The sequence below is a fragment of the Ambystoma mexicanum genome, chromosome 2p (genome assembly GCF_040938575.1).
Source record: "Ambystoma mexicanum isolate Mex_15411 chromosome 2p, UKY_AmexF1_1, whole genome shotgun sequence".
NCBI classification, from domain to species: Eukaryota; Metazoa; Chordata; class Amphibia; order Caudata; family Ambystomatidae; genus Ambystoma; species Ambystoma mexicanum.
In genome coordinates this window covers 1,198,945,162-1,198,965,713 of record NC_090923.1, presented here as the reverse complement: position 1 = coordinate 1,198,965,713, position 20,552 = coordinate 1,198,945,162, and the positions used below count along the sequence as shown (strand labels likewise).

The following is a 20,552-nucleotide window of genomic DNA, read 5'->3' as shown; positions in this document are numbered from 1 at the left end:
CAACCTTGTGCTTTAACTCGGCAAGCTGATCTCAGGGTCACCTGCTTTGCAGTACACTTTGAAGTCACCCAGTAATTTCGGATTGTGGTGTAGCTTCCATAAGAGAGCAATATTTGTTTTGCACGTGAGCAGTAAAATATAAATGCCCATGTGTATGAAGTTTATACCAGCAATCGTGCTGCTTTGGTCTTGCAGCAGTGAAATTACTTAAGGGGCTCCGTGCTGTAATGTTTAATGCTGAACTCTGTGTTTTTGTTGGGGAGAATTCTCAGATCTGCGAATTCCTCTCTGCCATAGACCAAACACCCCCCCCCCCCCCCCCCCCGCGCACATTTGCTGGACTCTAGGACTTTTACATTTTTTATTTTAATGTGATTTGAATTGTTTCTTTTTGGTTGAGTCTGACAAACTCCATAGGCGACATCTTTACACTACACTTTGGCACACAACACCTTCAGTGCAGTGACACAGGGAAGTCTTCCAGATTTCCCAAAGCTTTAAATACCTGCTCTTGGATAAACTGTTTCTAAGAGCAGTGTAGTGAACTTGACTTTACTTTTGTAACTTTCTAGACCCAGCACACACTATCTTACAATAGGGTGCTGGAGGGGTGACTTAGTATCTCCTTTATCTAGTTTCTCATGTAACATTTTTGTTACCCTATCCACAATTAATGGCTGGTGGCAGTGGTTTGCTTTTTACTTCCATTGTATTTTTAACACAGGCTGCGTAAGGCACCCATGGGTGCCTATTATGTCGAAATGGCCCCGGTCTTTAATCGCCATTTCTTGCTGGAAAGGTCCTTCCTGAGATGTACTCTGAGCACCAAACCAGGTTTTCTCCCTTAGTTTGTTTTGTCTGTCGGGATTCACAAGTGAAGCCGGCCTCTGGCTCCAGGGTGTCTGGCAAGGGCAGGAAGTAAGGGATGTGCCTGAAACTCCCTGTGCTTAAACCCCTTGGTTACAGGAATGCACCCAAAGATGATTGGTCGGCTGGCTGTCCGGCAAGGACAGCCACCCTGCTGTGTAATTGACAGCCTGGCTGGAATGAATGGGAGAAACCTGCATAAAAGGCGGCACTTTTTGGCTTGGAAAGCAGTCGACCACTAGACAAAGGAATCCAAAGAACTTGGAAGAGACGCCTGCTGCAACTCCTGGACTGTTGGTTTGCCTGGTAAAGCCCTGCTGCTGTGCTGAACTCCAAATTCGTTTTGGCTAGAGAAGCCCTGCAAGGATGACTTCTCTCTGACCAATCCACTCCAAAGTGAACTTGTTTGGATATCTTCTCGGAGCTGGCTGTACTTCCGCTGCTGCTGGAAACGAAGTGCCAGGGAGAGGAACACCAAACGGAGTGCATCACTTTTAAGACGGACCCGAGCTGAAGGAAGATTCCCCCTGCCCCAATCCACATGGACTCCCTTGAAGCAGGACTGACAAAGCCTGAGCCGCCTCAATAGAGTGCTGGACCCCAGATGTGTGGCAAGTCCAGAGTGGTATCCCTGAGACCGCGGTGGTGCTATTTGCTGAGACACGAAGCTGAAACCCTCTAGTGCCGCTGAATTGAAGTTTGTACTTTGCCGTCGCTGACCGCCCCATTATGTTGCAGGAGTCCCCACAAGTCCTCCCTTTTGTCCCCACTAAGGCACAGAAAAAGGATCTGCAGAGCCACACAGAACAGAAGCCAGCTGGAACCATTTTGTCTAACCAAAGGTACTGTACAGTCTTGTAGCCTTACTTGTTCTCAGTTGAGACTTGTCTTGGTTGCTTCTGTAGAGTTGCTTGCATCTTCCACTGCTCACAAGCCTCCCAGCTTGTGGCTGTACATTGATTATACTTTTTCTACAAAGACTGCTAGAACATTGTGCAAGACATTTACTTAGCTACAAGAAGTGATTCAGCTCACCTAGACATTTGACCAATTGACATTGGCTGACCTGGCTCCCAGAATAACTTATTTCCTCTGACAATGTGTTGTACCCTTTCTTTCCAGGAAGGGGTTCACTTCACATTGAGGGTTAGAAAGTACTTGACTCTTGTTTTATTCTTTAACCCTTTTCTTTGACCTGCTCCTAAGTATTGCTAAAAATGAACAGTGATATATAATGTTCAGTGTCCTAGCTATTTAAGTCACCGGAGGGTGTAGGAAGTGTCTGTGTGCCATACCTAATGGGTATATGCTGATTTAGAGAAACTTGTTACTTATATATTGCCCCTTCTGAAGAAGGCTTATTCAAACACAAATGAATTAATTGTTTAATCACGAAACCTTGAATAAGTGTTTATTTGGGTCATTGTCACTGTTAATCTGTTGAACTCCACCTACTGCTCACATTGACCCCTCTTGAAAAGCCTGGCTGCTCAGCCACACTACAAACCTCTCTAGTTCAGACTTGTACCAAAGGTTGGCTTCCTATTGCCAGTTGGTCATGGTTGTTGTGCTCACAAAGGGTACTGCTCCAAATCATGCCTAACAGTTTTTGTCTGAATTCCTGTCTCCTGGACCGGAAATGATGCAGATTGTGCCACCATCACAAGGTGAGTCAGACTCTCCTGGGGCGGTCCTAGTGGCAGAGCCGGAACGTTCTTGGGCTCCCAAACGACCAAGGCCCTACCACACGAGTGGGACCGGCTGCCTAGAGTGCACATTAGCTCACGACTCTGGTCACTAGACTACGTGGGCCTGTTACTGCAATTGCCTAAGCGCGTTCATGCTGCAAAACAAATAGTTCCTCACACACAGCGAATCGCATTTATATTTCCTGACAAGTTTCACATGGATTATGTCCTCTCACGTATTTTCTCATCTTTAGATGTCTTCTAGCTTTAGCAAAAAACAATTTGGCAGAGGGCACTGCATCAATGCTGTCGACAATGTCCCTCGAGGGCTTCCGTCTCGGGGTCGACAGCATTGCAGGTATATATAGCACGTGCAGCGCTAGTTAGCTTCAGTTCTGTTTTTCCACGATGGCCAACGCTTTGAGAATTGTTGCAGTTCAGTTTTTCTGAAAAACTGCAACATAAAGTACGATGGCCTAGTCATCAAAACGTTTAACCACGGGTTTGAAAGAATTCACGACTGCGGCACCAGGATGTCTCACGGACCCTCGAGTGTCTGTGGTGCCTTGGTGTGGAGCATAGGACAGCAGACTGTGGGTCATGTCAGTCCATGACTGGTAAGGCTCTGAAACAGCATAAGGGGTTATTGGCAGCCGGTAGGTCCCCTACAAAATCCCCCTGGATGTCTCGGTTGAAGACGCTTATCCAATAAGTCGAGGGGCGACTCCTTGAAGGAAGAGATCTAAAAAAATGTAACTCTCCTCCACTCCTCGTCGTTATCCAAGAAGATGAAGAAAAGGTGCTATAGGTTGCCTTCTACTTGGACTGATTCCCCTCCAGAAAGAATCACCTGCCCAACCAAAATCTAGACTCTTGCTGAATGGGAGGTGTTCAGGCATGAAATGATTGATAATTTTGAGAAGGCGGCCCTGTGAATGGGAGGTGTTCAGGCATGAAATGATTGATAATTTTGAGAAGGCGGCCCTGACCCCTTCGAGGAAAAAGCAAAACGCCATATTCTGTCACGCCATCAAAAGTCAACAAGGAAACTGCTACGACTAAATACCTTGAGCCTGGGTTGCAGGCCGCAGACCCCTTAAGAGCCGTTGAGGTCTCGACTCAACCAAAAGTCTGTCGAGGGTCCAGCCCTTCGAGGGCTCATCGGTATCTTAGCCATCGACTCATCGGGCAAAAAGCCTTTACCTAGTAGAGGTAGAAAAATCGTAAAAGCTTTTACCAAGGAAGGATTTTTTTCAAATCTTTATCCTCCGTTTATGAGGACCAAGACACTCCACCATTTGGTTTGGAGTTTGGCACGCCTAATGTTCCAAAGGCCTTTATTTCAGAAGAGTCCAGGATAAACAACGTATGACTTATACACGCCTTCAGTCTGCAAGTGGTAGACACACCTCACCAGAGCTTGAGTTTGGCAAACCAGACCCAGCAGACCATGCACATGCCTCTTACAGTCCGCTTGTGACCAGAGTAATAGATTTTTTGGGATGGGGTAGGCCTGCTCCTGCTTTCGAGCAAGACGACCTTACAGATAGACTTGACAAAGGTCTACAGGAGGATCCTGTATTTCAGTTTCATATCGTCCTACAAAAAAGGTGAAGGTGAATTGGGTGGCTCCTGAAACAAGTCCAGCAGTAAATGAGAACCTCCCCAAGAAGTACATGCCGTCAAGTAGCGATTCAGACTACTTATCAAAACATTTAGTTAAAATAGGGTTGCATCGATATCAACGTCTTGTGACCTGCGACCAATTCCCTTATGGTTTAGGTATATCTTGTGTCGCGTTTGTTAGAAAGTTGGAGGACCAATTTCCCACCTCTTGTGAGAGATGATTCTGACTACTTATCAAAACACCCACACCAGAGAGCCTGGTAGTTCAGGCAGCAACATCTACATTGAAGAAGACGGCATACCAAACCATCCCACCATACAGGGACGATGAGTTTTGACGGCTGGGCAAGGAAAGTATTTTTTGCCGGAAGCATGACTCTAAAATCTGCAAATGCCACTGGCGCTTTAGCAAAGTTTTGCATTCACCCTGTGGTACTGTATAGTCATGGTAACTGAGCATATTCCTGAAGGGAAGAGACGGCGGCTTCCTGAGTATTGTAGGACTGAAAGGAGGCCATGCGAGTCCCTTCAGTCAGGACTGGATGCTGCTGACAGCATCTGAAGAGCCATGGCAGCGAGCACAGTAATACACAGGTTTGTGTGGGTGAGGAAGTCTGGTTTTGCACTGGACGTGTTGTCCAGACTCCTCCAACATGCCCTTTGATGGCACTCTGTTTGGCAGCAAGGCTGACAAAAGCCTGGAGAATCTTCAGACCTCGAAGGCTGCAGCCAAGTAGCTTAGCGCAGCTATCAGACAGCAACAACTATATCACCCTTGTGGATCAGCTTGGAGGGGTGGGTCCTTTCGTTTTTATTCCCCATTTGGTAGAGCAAGAGGACTGGCTAGTCAAAGGGGCCAAAGAAGATTCCCTGATGGTGGATGAGGGTGAGGTGCCAAGTCTGCCCAAGCAACTGCTACTTTACCATCAGCCGCTGCTTCAGCCGCCTCAAAACCTCTGAGGCCTTACCCACAAAGCCCAGGTGGGAGACAGACTTTGCATCTGCAAGAATGCAGGCCGTTACTTCAAATGTGTGGCTGTTGGAAACAGTAGCCCAGGGTTACTGCCTCCCCTTTCTAAAAAGGCCTTGGGATCAACCACAAGGGAGCCACTCGTTCAAAGTTCCGTATACGTGACTTGTGCAGGAAATGTTGAGCCAAGGTGCAATAGAACCAGTACCTTTTTAAATGAGAGGAACAAAGGGTGGTACTCATTTCCTAATTCCCAAAAAGGACAGAGGATTGAGACCCATCTGGGACTTGAGATGCTTGAACAAGTTACTCAGGAAGGACACGTTCAAGATGGTTACCCTTTCTCAGATCCTTCAGGCCCACCACCTCCAGGATTGGATGGTGTCATTGGACCTTCAGGGTGCTTACTTTTAATGTGCCTATCCATCACAAGCACAAAGTACCTGAGGTTTGCTGTTGGTCGGTTCTCCTTATCAGTTGGAGTTATGCCATTCGGGCTGACCTCCGTCCAAGGGTTTGCACCAAGTTGGTGGTGGCAGCCTTTCTCAGGAGAGGGAGGGGGTTTCATGTCTACCCCTACCTGGACGATTGGTTGATCAGGGCTTGTTCTCCCAAACAGGCCCTGGAACAGCTCAGCATAACTTGCCACTCTCTCCACAGATTTGGCTTCTCCCTCAATTTCAAGAAGTCCCACGTGATACCATCGGAAAGACTTCAATTCATCGGAGCAGTCCTGGGTAGATCCTTGGTAAAAGCCTTGCCACCCAAGTTGAGGGCTCAACGCATTCTGCAGATGGACAGTGTCATTCGGCCTCCGATATCTTTTTTCTTTTAGGTTGCTCTGCCTCATGGCATTCTGCATTTTTGCTTGAGAATTACTCCCATGTACTCTCAGGACACAGTCTTGGTTCTTGGGCAAGATGTCTGATCTGCTTAAGGTTATGAATGGGGTCCCATGGGATCTCCTGTGGTGGGCCTACAAAGACATCTTGAGGGAGAACCTTTTTGGCAACCATGGCCAGAGATAGATGCCTCACTCACTTGATGGGGAGCGCATGGCAACGATCTGGCGGCAGTTGGTCTCCATCGGAATCCAAACTACACATCAATCTTTTGGATCTCAGGGCAATCAGACTTGCACTGAAGGCCTTTCTGCCCTCTGTACAAGGAAAGAATGTCTTGATGAAGGACACCACAAATTGGCCATGTGCCACCTCAACAAGAGAGGTGGTGTAGGGTCACTACCAATGTGCAGAGGCAATTCAGCTTGGTTCTGGGCAATTCAAGAAGGAATCTCCCTAGCAGCAGTTCAACTAGCCGGAGAGAACACAGCGGCGGACGCTTTGAGCAGGCAGAGCAGACTCCCACGAGTGGGAGCTAGCTAGCTCAGGGAGTCCTTGGAGAGATCTTTGCCCTTTTGGGGGACCTCTCAAGTAGATCGGTTTACGACCAGTGTCAACTGGAAGTGCAAGCTTTTCTGCTCCAGGGAATTTATCCCAAGAGGAGCTGTAGGGGACGTGTTCATAGTGGACGGTTCTCACTCCTGTACGAGTTTCCTCCAGTCCCAGTCATTCCTCACGTGATCGGGGCGTTGAGAACGTTTGGGAAATCCATGATCCTTATTGCTCCGGATTGTGCCAGGAGGGTGCCTGGACCTTCTGGACATGGCACTCTGCCCTCCATGATGTCTTCCACAAAGAAAGGACCTTCTCTTGCGAGAGGGGGTTGGTGGGGCCGAGCTCTCCATCTGGAGGTCAAGTCACTCAACCTTCACGCCTGGTTGGAGAGGTTGAGATAGAAGTATTGGGATCTCCCGGATGACATAATTGAGATTTTGCTTTGGGTCAGAACGCCAGCAACTAAGTGTACTGTTGCCATTGTACCAGATTCTGCAACTGGTGCAGGGAGAATGATGTGGACCCTTTTCAGTGCAATAATTTGTACATTTGTAAAGCACCAATGCCCATGGGCATTGTGGTACTGTTACAGGTCCATTTACTCGCAGGGTGGCTTAACATGAGGTGGGAGGCATTCCAGACCTGAACATACAGGTAGGGTGCATCGCAGTGTTAGTTGCTGTGGAATGCAAGGGCTTTGCATTATGGTGTCCGTAGATTCAGAACAGCATTTCTAGGGCTTTTTGGAAGGCCGGTAAGATTCCTCCGCTCGTAGGGCAAGTGGGAGGGTGTTCCAGTGCTTAGCTGCTAGCGCAAGGAAACTGGAATCACCGCCTTTGACTCTTGAATTTCTGAATTGCAAGGAGATGCGAGTACAATGACCTAGTTGGTCTGGCTGATTTGGCTCTGACTATTATTTGGGTAAGGTATTCTGGTGCGGTATCCAGCAAGCATGTGAGTGATCTAGTGTCTTGAGTATGATCCTTTCACAGAGGGAGAGCCAATGGGCTTCTCTTCTGGCAACTGAGGTTCTCTTTTGGAGATGTTTAGTGCAGAAGGCAGGGCATTGGTTTGGGTTGTCTGCACATGTCCAGGCCTGAAGCCTCATTGTCGATAGTTTCCAAGAAGTCTTGTATTTGGATGTATGCTGCTGCTCTCCAGTATTTTTTGTAGGAATGGGACTGTGGCGATTGGACGATAGCTGGTCGGCTCTGCCGATCCAGTGTTTCTTAAAGAGTGGGAGGACCCATGCTGCTTTCAAGATCGCAGGGATGGTACTTGCGAAGGAGGGGTTTATGAACCTAGTGATGAGTGGCGTTAGGGCTTCAGTGCAATCGTTGATGATGGAGGCAGGGCAGGTGTCTCCCTTCCATCTTGATGGCTTTAGGCTTATGAAGATGTGGGCAGTGTCTGATTCAGTGATTTCCTTGAATTCAAAGGTGGGGGGGGGGTATGATGGGGGATGTGAGTGGTTCCAGTGAGTTTAATATTTCCCTGTTTGAGTGCTATTTTCTTATTTGGTGTGGAGATTTTTGCACGCATGGCGTCCTGAATGTTGGAACACCGTTTGTGTTTCATAGTGGAAAGGGGGGAATGCTGAGGGAGTTTCAAGCTCACTGAAGATTTCTTGTCTGGTCGATTTTTCAGTTATGATGGCCTGTTTTGTATTCCCTTGCAGTCTTGTTGAAGAGGGCTTTGGAAGCGCTAGTCAGGTTTGTTGCCATGTGGCTTCCATTTGGCGTTTCTTGGTACGTAGGGCTTGGAGGCCAGTGGTAAAACCGAGTGGAGATGTGCATTGGTTTAGCCTTTCGTGGGGTTTAGCGAAGCGACAGTGTTGACTGCTTTTTCTAGCGTGTTGGTGTATAGGTCGGCTAAGATCCTAGGATTGTGTAAGAGGTGTTCTGGTAGGAGGGGTGTGAGGTTAGGAGGTAGTCTTTGGTCATCTGCCAGGTACTGCAGGACAGGTTGGGGGCAGGGTGTGCAGGGATAGGCAACTTTGAGTGTAAAGGTAAAGTTAAGGATGTGGTCACTGACCATTTACAAGGATAGTTGGGCAGTATGGTGATCTGGCTGTTGAGCTCTACTACCCAGTCCAGTGTCCTGCCTTTTGATATGGATGGGGGCATTTATGCAGTGACTAAAGCCGGTGGCTGAGAGGGCAGGGTGTTGTCCACTGATGCGCTGTGAAGGTCTGATGGATCGTTAAGACTTAGGTTGAAGTCACCTAGTAGGATGTCTAGTCATAGGTTTGATGTCATTTCCTGTGATATGGGTGAGGGTCTCTTCAAAGGAAGCAAGAGTTCTTGGTAGGCGGTAAATCGCGTGGAATGTTAGTGAGTCGTTGGGCTGCCGTCTAATGTGACTGAGATAAGCTTGCAGTTGCCTTCCATAGTTATGGTTACAGGTCTTCTTTACCAGGATTCCTTGAAGAAACTGGACTCAGACCTGTCAAGTTTAAGGATTGTAAGTGAGTGCTAGAGACGGGCCGGGCCAGAGGCTTGGTGTAGCCAGGTGTCTGTGATGGTTAGAATATCGAAGTCCTGGGAGGTGATGAGGTCATTCACATACAGAGCATTAATGAGGGATGGCTTTCATGTATGGTAAATCGTGTTTTATGAGGGAGTTGGTCTGTTGAATTAATGGATGGGGTCTGCAGCAAGCATGTTCATGGAGACAGGGTTGTTGTAGAGCGCAGTCTTTTGTTTCCGATTAGCATTCCTGGGTTGCATCTTGGGGTGAATGCTCCTTGTAGTGCTTGTTGGTTGCATGTTGGTAGGGGTGAGGGGGGAAACCTGTATCCGAGTGGCGGTTTACGCAGGTTGTGGATTGGGACTGTGGTGTGGAGGATGCAGACACCTCAGTTGGCATTCCTGACTTGGAGGGATTCAGTTAGGCAGTTGGGTCACAGCAGCTCTACTGGGCATTTTGGGCCACGTATATCCTGAATCCGCAGCGTGCCCAGGGGGTACCGCTTTTGTGGCTTCCAGGCATGTTGCAGGTTGCTTGGGAGCAGAGAAGCAGGTCCAGGAGCCTATGGTGTTCTTTTTGTTAGATTTGGCAAATCTGGGGCTCCAGATTGGCACTATCCAAGGGTATTTGGCGGTGCTTTCACTTTTCAAGCACATATCGGAAGAGGCATCATATTTCAAGATGCTGTTGATTATACAATTTCTTAAAGAGCTCGCTGACGTGCTCTCTTAAAACTACCTTCTCAAGTGCCTATTTGGGACCAGAATCCTGTCTTAACATCTCTAATGTGCGCTTCTTTTGAGTCGCTCCATTCATGCCTATTGAGACTACTAACGTTTAAGACAATTTTGTTAGCATTAACATCAGCCCACAATGTGAGTGAGCTGCATGCCCCATCTAGGAAACCTCCATTTACAACCTTCTACAAGGACATTCTGGAGTTAAGCTTGTTTACTGCCAAAAGTGTTCATGGATTTTCATTTATCAGAAGAAATAGTTACCAACTTTTTATCCGCCCCCTAATCCTGGCAAAGAGGAAAGGCTACATAGACTTGATGCTAGAAGGGCTCTTAGCTTTTACGTTTCATAGATGGTGAAAATACACCAAGATGACCAACATTTCATAGGGTACACTGGTCACAAACTGTGACTAGCAGTCACTAAACAAACATTGTCCAGATGGATAATATTGGATTTTACAGAATGCTACAAATTGGCCGGGAAAGATCCCCCAGAAGGCCTAAGAGCCCATTCCACAAGGGGCATGGCGCCATCTTCTGCTCTGCAAAGAGGGATTTTGATGAGATAATTGTACATCAGCCAGTTGGTCTACCATTCACATAGCCTTACTTCTTGGATTCATCCCCTGGCCAGGAAGGAGGATTTGGGAAAGCAGTCCTACATTCAGTCCTTGACAAATATATAAAATCTGAAAATTCATACTCCCTCCTCCAAAACATAAGGAATACATAGGAGGACACAATCCATTTGAAGAACAAGTCACTTGGATCGCTCATCCCACCCCGCATTAGAATTTCTGTGCATTCCACCTTGCGATCTTTCAAGGTAGGATACTGTCTTGGACACACTGCTGGTAATTCTGCAAGAGGAAGGCTTAAAAACAGAACTGAAGCTAACTGGTCCTGCACATGCTATGTACCTGCAAAGAATGGAAGCCCTCAACAGACCTAATTAACGCATCGATGCACAGTGCCCTGGTCCGAAATTTGTTTTCCGAAGCAGCTAATCCTGGAAGGGAAGGCATCTAAAGATGAGGATTCTGTGGGAGGAGCATGCAGTCGAAGGAACATTACCAGGGGTAGGTAACTTGTTCTTCTCTCAAACAAACTGCACGCTCTTTCTTAGCACGTTGTATAGATTTAGGCAAACAGTCAAATATTGATATTAATACAGAGATCACCTGACCCACCCCCACTTATCTGTGAGTGCGCAGCTAGAAGAAGCAGCAAGGGACCCAGGCAGGATGTGGGACATAGAGGGACCGAGCCACGACTGATAGAAGTTGGACATAAAACTACAAAAAGCAAAGGACTTGTGGGAAGTTGTAGTCACTACAGTTTATTTTGTTTGAATGAAGAGTTAGTTTTTGAAAAGCTATTGAGGAGCAAAATTAAACAAAGTAAAGCATAGTGCTTGCCTCTGGTCTTGACAGTCATTGCCAAGGGCTAGTACTTAAAAATGTGCCCCTAGTTGCATCTTTTTCCCCATTACCTCATGACATTAAATGTAATGTTCACCACTGACCTCTGAGGATTTCATGTAGGTAACTTACCATTATTTGTGGATTTATCTTGTGATGCAAATGTGGGCGTTTGCGAAGCACCAAAATATAGCCAATCTATTCCAATGAATGCGTTCGTCTCCCCCGCCCCCCCCCCCCCCCCCCGGTCGCCATAATTGGCCCATATTCCATCTTTCCAGAAATTCTCGTTTTTCACACCATTAGCAAGCCAGAACGGCTAATCCTCTGCAGGTATAAGCCCGGGGTGGTTGTCCTCCCAGACAGACCACTCTAGAGTTAGACTGCTGGAGGAGGGGGATCATCCCCAGCAGACTGCTCCCGTTGGTCACTTCTTTTTTAAACATTTTGTTTTTGTTTCTACATTAACCTGTAAGCACAGGTAAATTCGACGTTCTCCAAATCCTTGCTAAGCAAGAATCCCCTCTCCCCACCAACAACCAAAACCCATTCAAGAGCAATGTTTTAGAAATCTGCAATAATACAGATTTCTAAATTATCGTAAGGGGAAACAGATTAGAAGATCATTCTCTACCTTGGACACAATGGTAGACTCTGGCTAGTGGTTAACCTATCATTTTAATAAGAGTACCCAAACTTCCTAACTATTGAAGGCTCCCATTTGTGCCACTTTACTTCAGGCCAAGTTCACTTCTCTACCAAATACCAGCAATCTGTCTTATTGGAATAGAAGCATCTAAGCCCTTGCTGTATGTCTGATCATGCCTAAACCCGCAAACTAGCACATCAGGTTGATATTCTGTTCTATTCTAGGAGTAGTCTAATGGCAGGAGATCTGTCCTTGTTTTTAGGACCCCCTTCCCACTTTGGGAAACTGGGAAGAGGCTTAACATTTCAAAGAGAAACCCTTTAGGCAAAGGGCATTGGTCCATCCTCACCTTGCCTGAAATGGCTCTGCTTGCCCTCTTCTTCCTCAGTCCCCGCTCGTTCCTGTCAATTCCTCCCGCTTAGTGGTACAGTCTGCGTTAGTCATGCAGTTCCTATCTTCTCTGGGATCACCCTGCTACCAGTAGGTGTACTGGCAGGCAAACCGCACTACAGATCTGCCCAGCCTATGAATGTCTCGCATGACATCCCGTCTAGGAACTACTGTACTGACCTTATCACGGCCAAGTGCCTGGACTTCCTGGCTATTACGAAACCTGGCTTCACCAGGCAGCAAGCCCAGCAATCTTACTATCCCTCCCTGAGGGATACACCATCTTCAGGGCTGACAAACTTGGGTAAAGGGGGGAGGGTGGGGGTTGGCATTTATAACTAAAACCCATTTGGGCCTCAGAGCCACCTCCCCATACCAGCTCTCCTTCCGCAGAACTTTTCAGTCAAGGTCGCACGCACCCACCCAAACAATTCTTATGCATCTCATCTACCGCCCTCCAGGTCCGATCTTTCTTCGTTGAAGAACTCACTGACCTCCTTTCTGCCAACACTAAGCTTGGCTCCCAAACTATCCTTTGGGGGACCTTAATTTAGGACTTCAGTATCCTAACGATACACAGGCCATAGCCTTGGAAAACTCCATCTCCCAACTTGGCTCCAAACAGTCACAGAACCTACACACATCAAGGGCCGAATCCTGAACTGGGTGTCCGACCTAAATTGTTCCATAACAATACTCCAGAATGAACCTGTCGCTTGGTCAGACCACCACTTCATATTGTTCACCATCCAAGGGATAACACCCTCATTCCCTACCATGGCACCCCCACCCTCTCTAGAAACTGAAACGTCCCAATCGAGTCTCCGGCCTCTTATCAATAACATCCTCGCTGTGTCCAATTATAAGAATCTAGACTCAAACAAGTTAGTGGACCTATACAATGACACTCTTGGATCGGCCTTGAACATCTGCACCACCCAAGCTAAAAAAAAGCCAAACCAACTGCCCACCTCTAAATGGTTCACGCCTGAACTAAGTCCTAAGGAACACCAAAAGGATGGCTGAAACCACATGGTGAAAATTACCTACTGTCCATAACAAAGCCTTGTTCTCTGCACCATCCTACAAATCTGCCATTTTATCCACAAACTAAGCCTATAACAATAGAATCCTTAATGACAAATCAAGCTCTAAGGAACTCGTTGGCATCTTAAAGGAACTGGAATTACCAGCACCTCCTTCTGAGGACTGCATCAAGGATGCGGCCTGGTGCACCAAAATCCAACAAGCCCTAGCCAACAAAATAGCACTACTCCAAAATAAGGGAATTTCTCAAGTACCCTCTCGAGCAATTACTCCCTCAATGCCCACCTTTTGCATTCTCCCAAGTGACACCAAAAGAGGTGGAAGACATTATTAGCCTGAAACCTTTTCGCTGTCAAGGACACACTTGCCTAGCCTCCAAGTACCTAACTCTTAAGGAGGCCTGGGTCATGCCTCTTTTTTTTTTTTTTTTTTTTTTTAAACAACTTTGACCTAACTATTCCAACGCATTACAGGCAGATTACCACCGTCGCGTTCCTCTTAAAAATCCTGGAGAGAGCTGCATACTTGCAAATCCAGAATCACTGGAGGTAAACCACTACTAGGCCTTAGACAATCCGGTTTTAGGCCAAGACATGGAACGGAGACAGCACTTCTAGATTTGAAAATCCAGATGGACGAGGCGAAGGACAAAGGCAATCTAGCGACCCTTCTGCTGTTAGACTTGTCTGTGGCATTCGATTTAGTCGACCACCAAATCCTCACTGGACATCTCACCACAGCAGCAGCCTTCTCCACAAACTCCTCTAATTGGATCAAATCCTTTATCGAATTGAACCACCAGAGTTTTCACCTTCAGCTTCTACTGACCCGATCCCTATACACTGTGGAGTCCCTCAAGGTTCCTGCGGATCTCCAACGCTATACAATATATTCACGAAGCTCCTCTTCGATCGCTTGGATAACATGGGTGTCATCTACATTAACTATACAGATGACACCCAGGACCTCATCCTGCTTACTGGCTGCTACGATGAGGATTCCAAGTTAATTAAATCTACCTAGAAATCCAGGCTTGGGTGGCCACTAACAGTCTGTGCCTCGATGAAAAGACCGAGCTCCTGATTGTCAGCACTCAGGCTCTTATAAATAAACTAGACCAAAGGTACATATCCTTCAATATTGACGGGAATATGGTCAGTCGCCAAGGAAACAAACCTTGGGAGTTTATCTTGACTCAACTCTGTCCCTAAAGAAACAAGTCGACTCTGTGGCATCCTCTACCACCTACACAAACGAGCTAATCTGTAGCTGCAAATCCTTCTTGTCCACTAGCAGCCGCATAATGCTGGTCAGAGCCCTAGCGTTGTCCAAGATTGACTATTGCAACACACTTTTCCTAGGATCCTCTGAACAGAATTTAAAAAGGCTACAGGTCCTACTAAATAATTCACTAAGAGCAGCACTTAACCTTCCCAGATCCAGCTGCATTTCAACTATCAGACGGGAAGCTAACTGGCTTGCAGTGTGCGATAGAATCGCTCTCTGCACTCCCACAATTACACACATGTCTTGTCAAACTCTAATCCCAAATCTGTCGGATAAATTCAGCAAGTACCAACCATCCCGGCCTACCAGATCTGTCCACTCGCCTCGTAGTACCAAGGTTAAACCTAAAAACAGTGAGGTGCCGGCTTCCCAGTCCAAGCAGCCAAGTGCTGGAATTCTGCCTTTCTCAGACTAGAACCATCCTTCCCAACCTTCAAAACCAGTGTAAAAAGCTGGCTTGGTGACCAGCCTATCCGATGACGCTTTTCTCTTCCACCTTTTGCCACTGCTCCCCCAGGTCGCCTTCTCATGACTGCTGAACGTGCATGCTTTCACTTGTAATGATTCATCAGACCTAACTGTAACCACTGGTCTTATTTTAATGTTTTATTAATGCCTGTAACACGTTTTCCAGGGCCCAGTTACCTCGGGGTTTGCAGCGCGATACAAATAATAAACTAATGCAAAATACAAATACTGATGAACTGCTTGTTACCGCTGATTAGTCAGTCCTCAAAGGGGGACCTACATTGGGCTCATTTCAATGTATAAAAACCACATCGGCATGATCTATTCTTGACTGAGCATTTATGAACAAGCTTGTCGGGGACCCTTTACTGACTTGGCCAACCTCTAAATGTACTCCCTTCATGCTGGCCTTTGAAGATGGGGGTGGGAACAGCCTTTCTCCTTCGGATGTTTTTGGTTTACCTTCGCCTAATCAATCAAGAAGGTAGGGCTTGAAATGAAATGCAAGAATGAGTAATTGATAGTGGGGTCTTGTAGTGGTTGCATTCCTTTTTTGGAAACTGAATAGATGAGACTGACTTGTTTGAATAGGGACTGTGGATCTTTGTTTTGTACATGTATTTTGCTCATGCTGTTTTTCAGTATCCTCTTGCAAGAACTGAGCATGTACCAATGATTCTTTCATTGACAATTTCTCGCCCCGCAGAGATAAAGGTATGAGATACATGGTTGGCAAGGACTGGAGAGATTTCTTTGACGTGGTCATCGTTCAGGCTGATAAGCCACATTTCTTCAACGACTGCATCAAGTGAGTTTGATAGGTGGTGTGGGAAGGGTCTGTCACAGCTGGTACTTGAGGCTGGCATCAGTTTCCTTGTTTCTCTGCCTATGTAATACTGCCAGAATTGGCAGTTTTCTGCAGCCTTTGGTAATTAATAAGTGGGATTTTTTTTCTTATGGTATTCTCATATGAAGTTTGGTGTAAACTTGAACATTTGTGACCCTGTGAGTGAAACCATGCCTTACTGTCCCTAAACATATTGAAGGCCTGCATAGTGTCTCGGGCAATGCCAGTTTGCTCCAACAGAAGTGGGTCCCTAGCAAAAGACATGAAAGTGCAGGTGAAAGAAAGGGAACAAACCAAATCCATCACAATACAAGCTTAAAGAGCATCTTCGTAACTACCCACAGGCTTTCATCCAGTGTCATCTTTGCCCAATTGTAAGTGCCTTCTGTCGATGGGAACCGATCAATGACATTTATAGCTGTGCATAGAAAAACATGACTGGGAACTTGTTTTTATGAAGGAACCACTGCATAAGGTTGCACTGGGACAGCAGGCTTTAAGGAGAACTTATTTTTTTGCGTCATGCTGACATCCTGGACACTAACCGTAGACCAGCATTTCCAGACCATGTCCCCATTTAGACTGTGGAATTGAATCCTGCTTGGGATTCTTGCTCATTAATTACATTAATTGCCACCTGTTGGTATTGTGTATGATCATGCCTGTAGTGCTAAAAACAGGCCTGTTTAGGCTAACGTCGGGGCTTGTCTGGGTTTATGGTGCAAACCCTAAATGATGCTTTGCTTTTCTTCCCATTATTAAATATTTGTTCATTTAGTTTATATAGCGCTTTAATCCAAAGTGCTTTGCAATATAACAACAAGGTACAATAATGGAAGAAGCAAGTTAACAATCATGATACAAACCAACGATTCAATATGTAGGAAAGTGGGGGTGAGGGAACGGAGAGAAGGAAGGCAGGAGGTAGAAAGGAAGAGGAGCAATAAAGTCAAGTATGTGATATAAGGTCAAGTGAATGTGAGGAGGGAGGGGAAGGTATAAGGGACATGGAGAGGAGAGATGGTAGAAGGTCAAGGGGGAGTAAAGAAGCGTTTTCAGGGAGGTACGGAAGGAGGTGTAAGTGGGGATAGAGCAGATGGAGATGGGTAAGGAGTTTCAGTGTAGGGGAGCCAAGAGCTGAAAGGAACTGAAGCGAGAGGGTGCATGGTGAGGGGGGTTCAGTGAGTAAGAGGTCAGCAGAGCAGAGAGAACGAGAGGGAGTCTAAAATGAGAGAAGAGAGATTGGGGAGGGGGGAGGAGCAAGGTTGTGGAGGGATTTAAAGACCAGACAGAGGAATTGGAATTTAAGTTGGGAGGGGAAGCTAGCCAAGTTGAGCGAGGAGGAGATGGAGTTGCGAGGGCCGAGTAGACCGAGTACGGATGGAGGAGTGGTAGATGGATTTGAGGGGGGTTCAGATGAGAGGCGGAAAGTCCAAGGAGGAGAGAAGAGCAGTAGAATACAGCAGTAGTATTTTTGGAAGTATGGCAATGGGAGGTTTCCCAATGTGCCACTTGAAGTGATTTTTGTGTGCTGAATACCAAGTACTGTTTTCCTGGTTTTTTCAAAGCCTTTGTCTGGAAACCGTGCCATAGGCACCAGTCTCCACATGCTTCTTTTTAAAATGATCCCCTTAAGTGTTGAAGGGAGTGCATGTTCGTCCTGAATTCCCATAACAAATCATTGTAGGCTCACATCATAAAATTACTATGCACTTGGACGATCAAGAGGGACAAACCAGGCAGCTGGAGGGGCGGTTTGCAGTGCAAGTAGGTTCAGCAAGTGAACTGGAGCATTGATGTGACATAACCGTTCAAGACTGTTCCAAAGTATGGGGACAGCAACAAGAATATTCTGTCTCCTTTGCTGGAGAACTTCGATGTGGGTAGTTTCAGGCACAGATTATCCATGGTGCATATGTTCTACAGTAGGATCTTGTCTTCAAGTTATGCAGGGATGGACTTTATTGTGGCCTTTGTGTGTAAAGCAGTTTAAAGATTAGCTTTTTTTGGGCAGAGGGGAGCTCCTTTTTTTTAGACTGGAGCCAGTGAAATTCTTTATTTTTGGATACCTGCAAAGAGACTGGCACTGCATTTTTGACTGGATGAAGTAGTTTGATTTAGTAAGCACTGACATTGGTGTATGTTATATTGCATAAGAGTAATTTGACCACTGTTCCTATTTGACCGTTCTTGTGGAGCCCAAATGACATGTTTATTTACGCTTTCATGGAAATGTTGATGCGTGAACCAAAATAAGATTAAGGGCAGGTGTTTTAGGAACAATTCTCAGACATGTGCTAATTCCTCTCTACATTAGAGACCCCCAGCACTTTTGCTACACTCAAGAACTTTTCATTTTTAACCTGGAGAGAGGGACCCTTTTTCCCACTCTTGTAATTTTCTGTGATTCAGACTGTTTCTTTTTGGTTGTGGAATCTGACAAACTCCATGGGCATCATCCTTGCATTGTGACACACAGCACCTTCAGTGCAGTGTCACAGGGAAGTCTTAGATTTCCCAAAGGTTTAAATACCTTCTCTTGGTGAAACTATGGTTTCCAAGAGCAGTGTAATGAAATTGACTTTACTTATATTTTGTAACTTTCTAGACCGAGCACACCCTATCTTAACTAGGGTGCTGGAGGGGTTACTTAGTATCCCCTTTGTCTAGTTTCTCATAACAATTGTTACCCTTTCTACAACTGACTGGTGGCAGTGGTTTACTTTTTACTACCATTGTGTTTTTACCGCGGGCTGCATTCGCAGCTGCAGTAAGGCAACCATGTGTGCCCATTTTGTCAAAATGGCCCAGTATTCTTTTTTTCGCCATTTCTTGTTGGAAAGGTCCTTCTTGAGATTAACTCTGTGGGCCAAACCAGGTTTGGTCCCTTTGTTAGTTTTGGCTTTAGCCGGATTCACTGGTGAAGCCCGCCTCTGGCTCCTGTATGTCTGGCAGGGGCAGGAAGTGAGGGAGGTGCCCGAAACTCCGTGCTTAATCCCCTTGCTTACAGCAATGCACCCAAATGTGATTGGCTGGCTGTCCGGCAAGGACAGCCACCCAGCTGGGTGACTGACAGCGAGGCTGGAATGAATGGGAGAAACATACATAAAGGTGAGACTTTTTGGCTTGGAAAGAGTCGACCACTGGACGAAGGAACTGAAGAACTTAGAGAGGATGCCTGCTGAAAATCCTGGACCGTTGGTTTGCCTGGTGAAGCCCTGCTGCTGTGCTTCAACTCCAAATGGGTATCGACAGAGGACCCCCTGCAAGGACTACTTCTCCCTTTGAGTTGGTCGGACCAATCCAAAGTAAGCCACCTGGACACCCTCTCGGAGCTGGTTACATTTCCAGAGTTGTTGCTGGAAATCCGAAACGCCAGGGATCGGAACACCAGATTGTGTTGCTTTTAAGTTGGCCAAGAGCTCCAGGAAGATCCTCCAGACTCACAGGAAGCAGGACTGACCGAGCCTGAGCCACCTCAACAGAGTGCTGGACCCCAGATGCAACGAAAGTCCATCTTGACAGCCAGAAACCGCGGTGTTGCTATTTACGGTAGACGCAAAGGGGCTGAAACACTGAAGTGCCACTTGTTTGAAGATTGCCAGTTTCGGTCGGTGACCGCAGTGCAGGAGTCCCCAGACTAGCTAGGTCACCTCAGCCTTTCTCAGGCTAATCTAGAGATCATACAGGGTGCCAGGAGCAAGTCTACCAGGGCCCAGTAGAAGAGCAAGTGGGCCAGGTTCTGCCACTGGGCAGACTCCTCAACCCCCTTGCATTTACCCTGGACGACGTGATCTCCTTCTCAGCGCACTTCGCCCATTCAGGCATGCGGGTAGACACTTGGTGCACCTACCTGGCAGCCAGATCTTTACCTCTTCCAAACAGATTGTCAAACCTTTGGTGGGACTCGCCAAGCTCTACCCGCCCATCAAAAGGCTTGCACTGTGTGGGACCTCCAACATAGTTTTGGGTGCCCTGGTGCATAAACCATTTGAACCAATGGCGTCCCCAGACATCAGGCTGGTCGTTGGCCTCACCTCGCAGAATCCACGAAATCCAGACGCTGGTCGCCTCAGAGCCATATACTATGTTTCATAGGGATAAAGTAGTCCTGCAGACACCGAGCATTCCTATCCAAAGTGCCTTCCACATTCCATCTGAACAAAAATGGTGTTCCCTATGTTTTTTGCTGAACCCAAAGACGAGGCACAGAGTTCGGCACTGCCTTGATGTCGGGCGTGTCCTGAAATTCTACTTGGACAGGACCAACGGCTTCCGCAAGTCAGATGCACTTTTTGTCGCCTTCAGCAGATCAAGACCAGGGTGTCGGGCCTGCACAGCCCGATGTGGTCTCGGCCATCAAAGAAGCTTACGAGGGACAGCATAAGCCACTCCTGGCCAACATGCACGCCCGCGCGGCCAGAGCCAAGGCAACGGCCATTGCTTTCCAGCGGCATGTTCAGCAGGGCAGCTACATGGGCCATCCCCTCAGCAATCTGCAAGCGCTACTGTTTGGATGCCGACTCTAGATCAGACATGGCCTTTGGACAGGCGGTTCTTAGAAACCTGTTTGCTTAGGGAGGGTCTCCTCTCCACCCTGAAGCTACTCAGTTGTAATCACCCATGCAGTATGGTGGAAAGGGGACGGGACATAAGAGTAATCAGATGTTACTCCCCGTAGTGACT

The 20,552-nt window shown here is 46.9% G+C and overlaps 1 protein-coding gene across 1 annotated transcript in view; it reads left to right on the top strand.

Annotated features, from left to right (window-relative positions):
• NT5DC2 (5'-nucleotidase domain containing 2) overlaps positions 1–20,552 on the top strand; it is a 355,042-nt gene that overhangs the window by 294,186 nt on the left and 40,304 nt on the right. Inside the window, exon 9 of the mRNA XM_069645426.1 lies at positions 15,726–15,827. Coding sequence (XP_069501527.1) covers positions 15,726–15,827 — 102 coding nt within the window. The remainder of the gene's footprint in view (positions 1–15,725; positions 15,828–20,552) is intronic.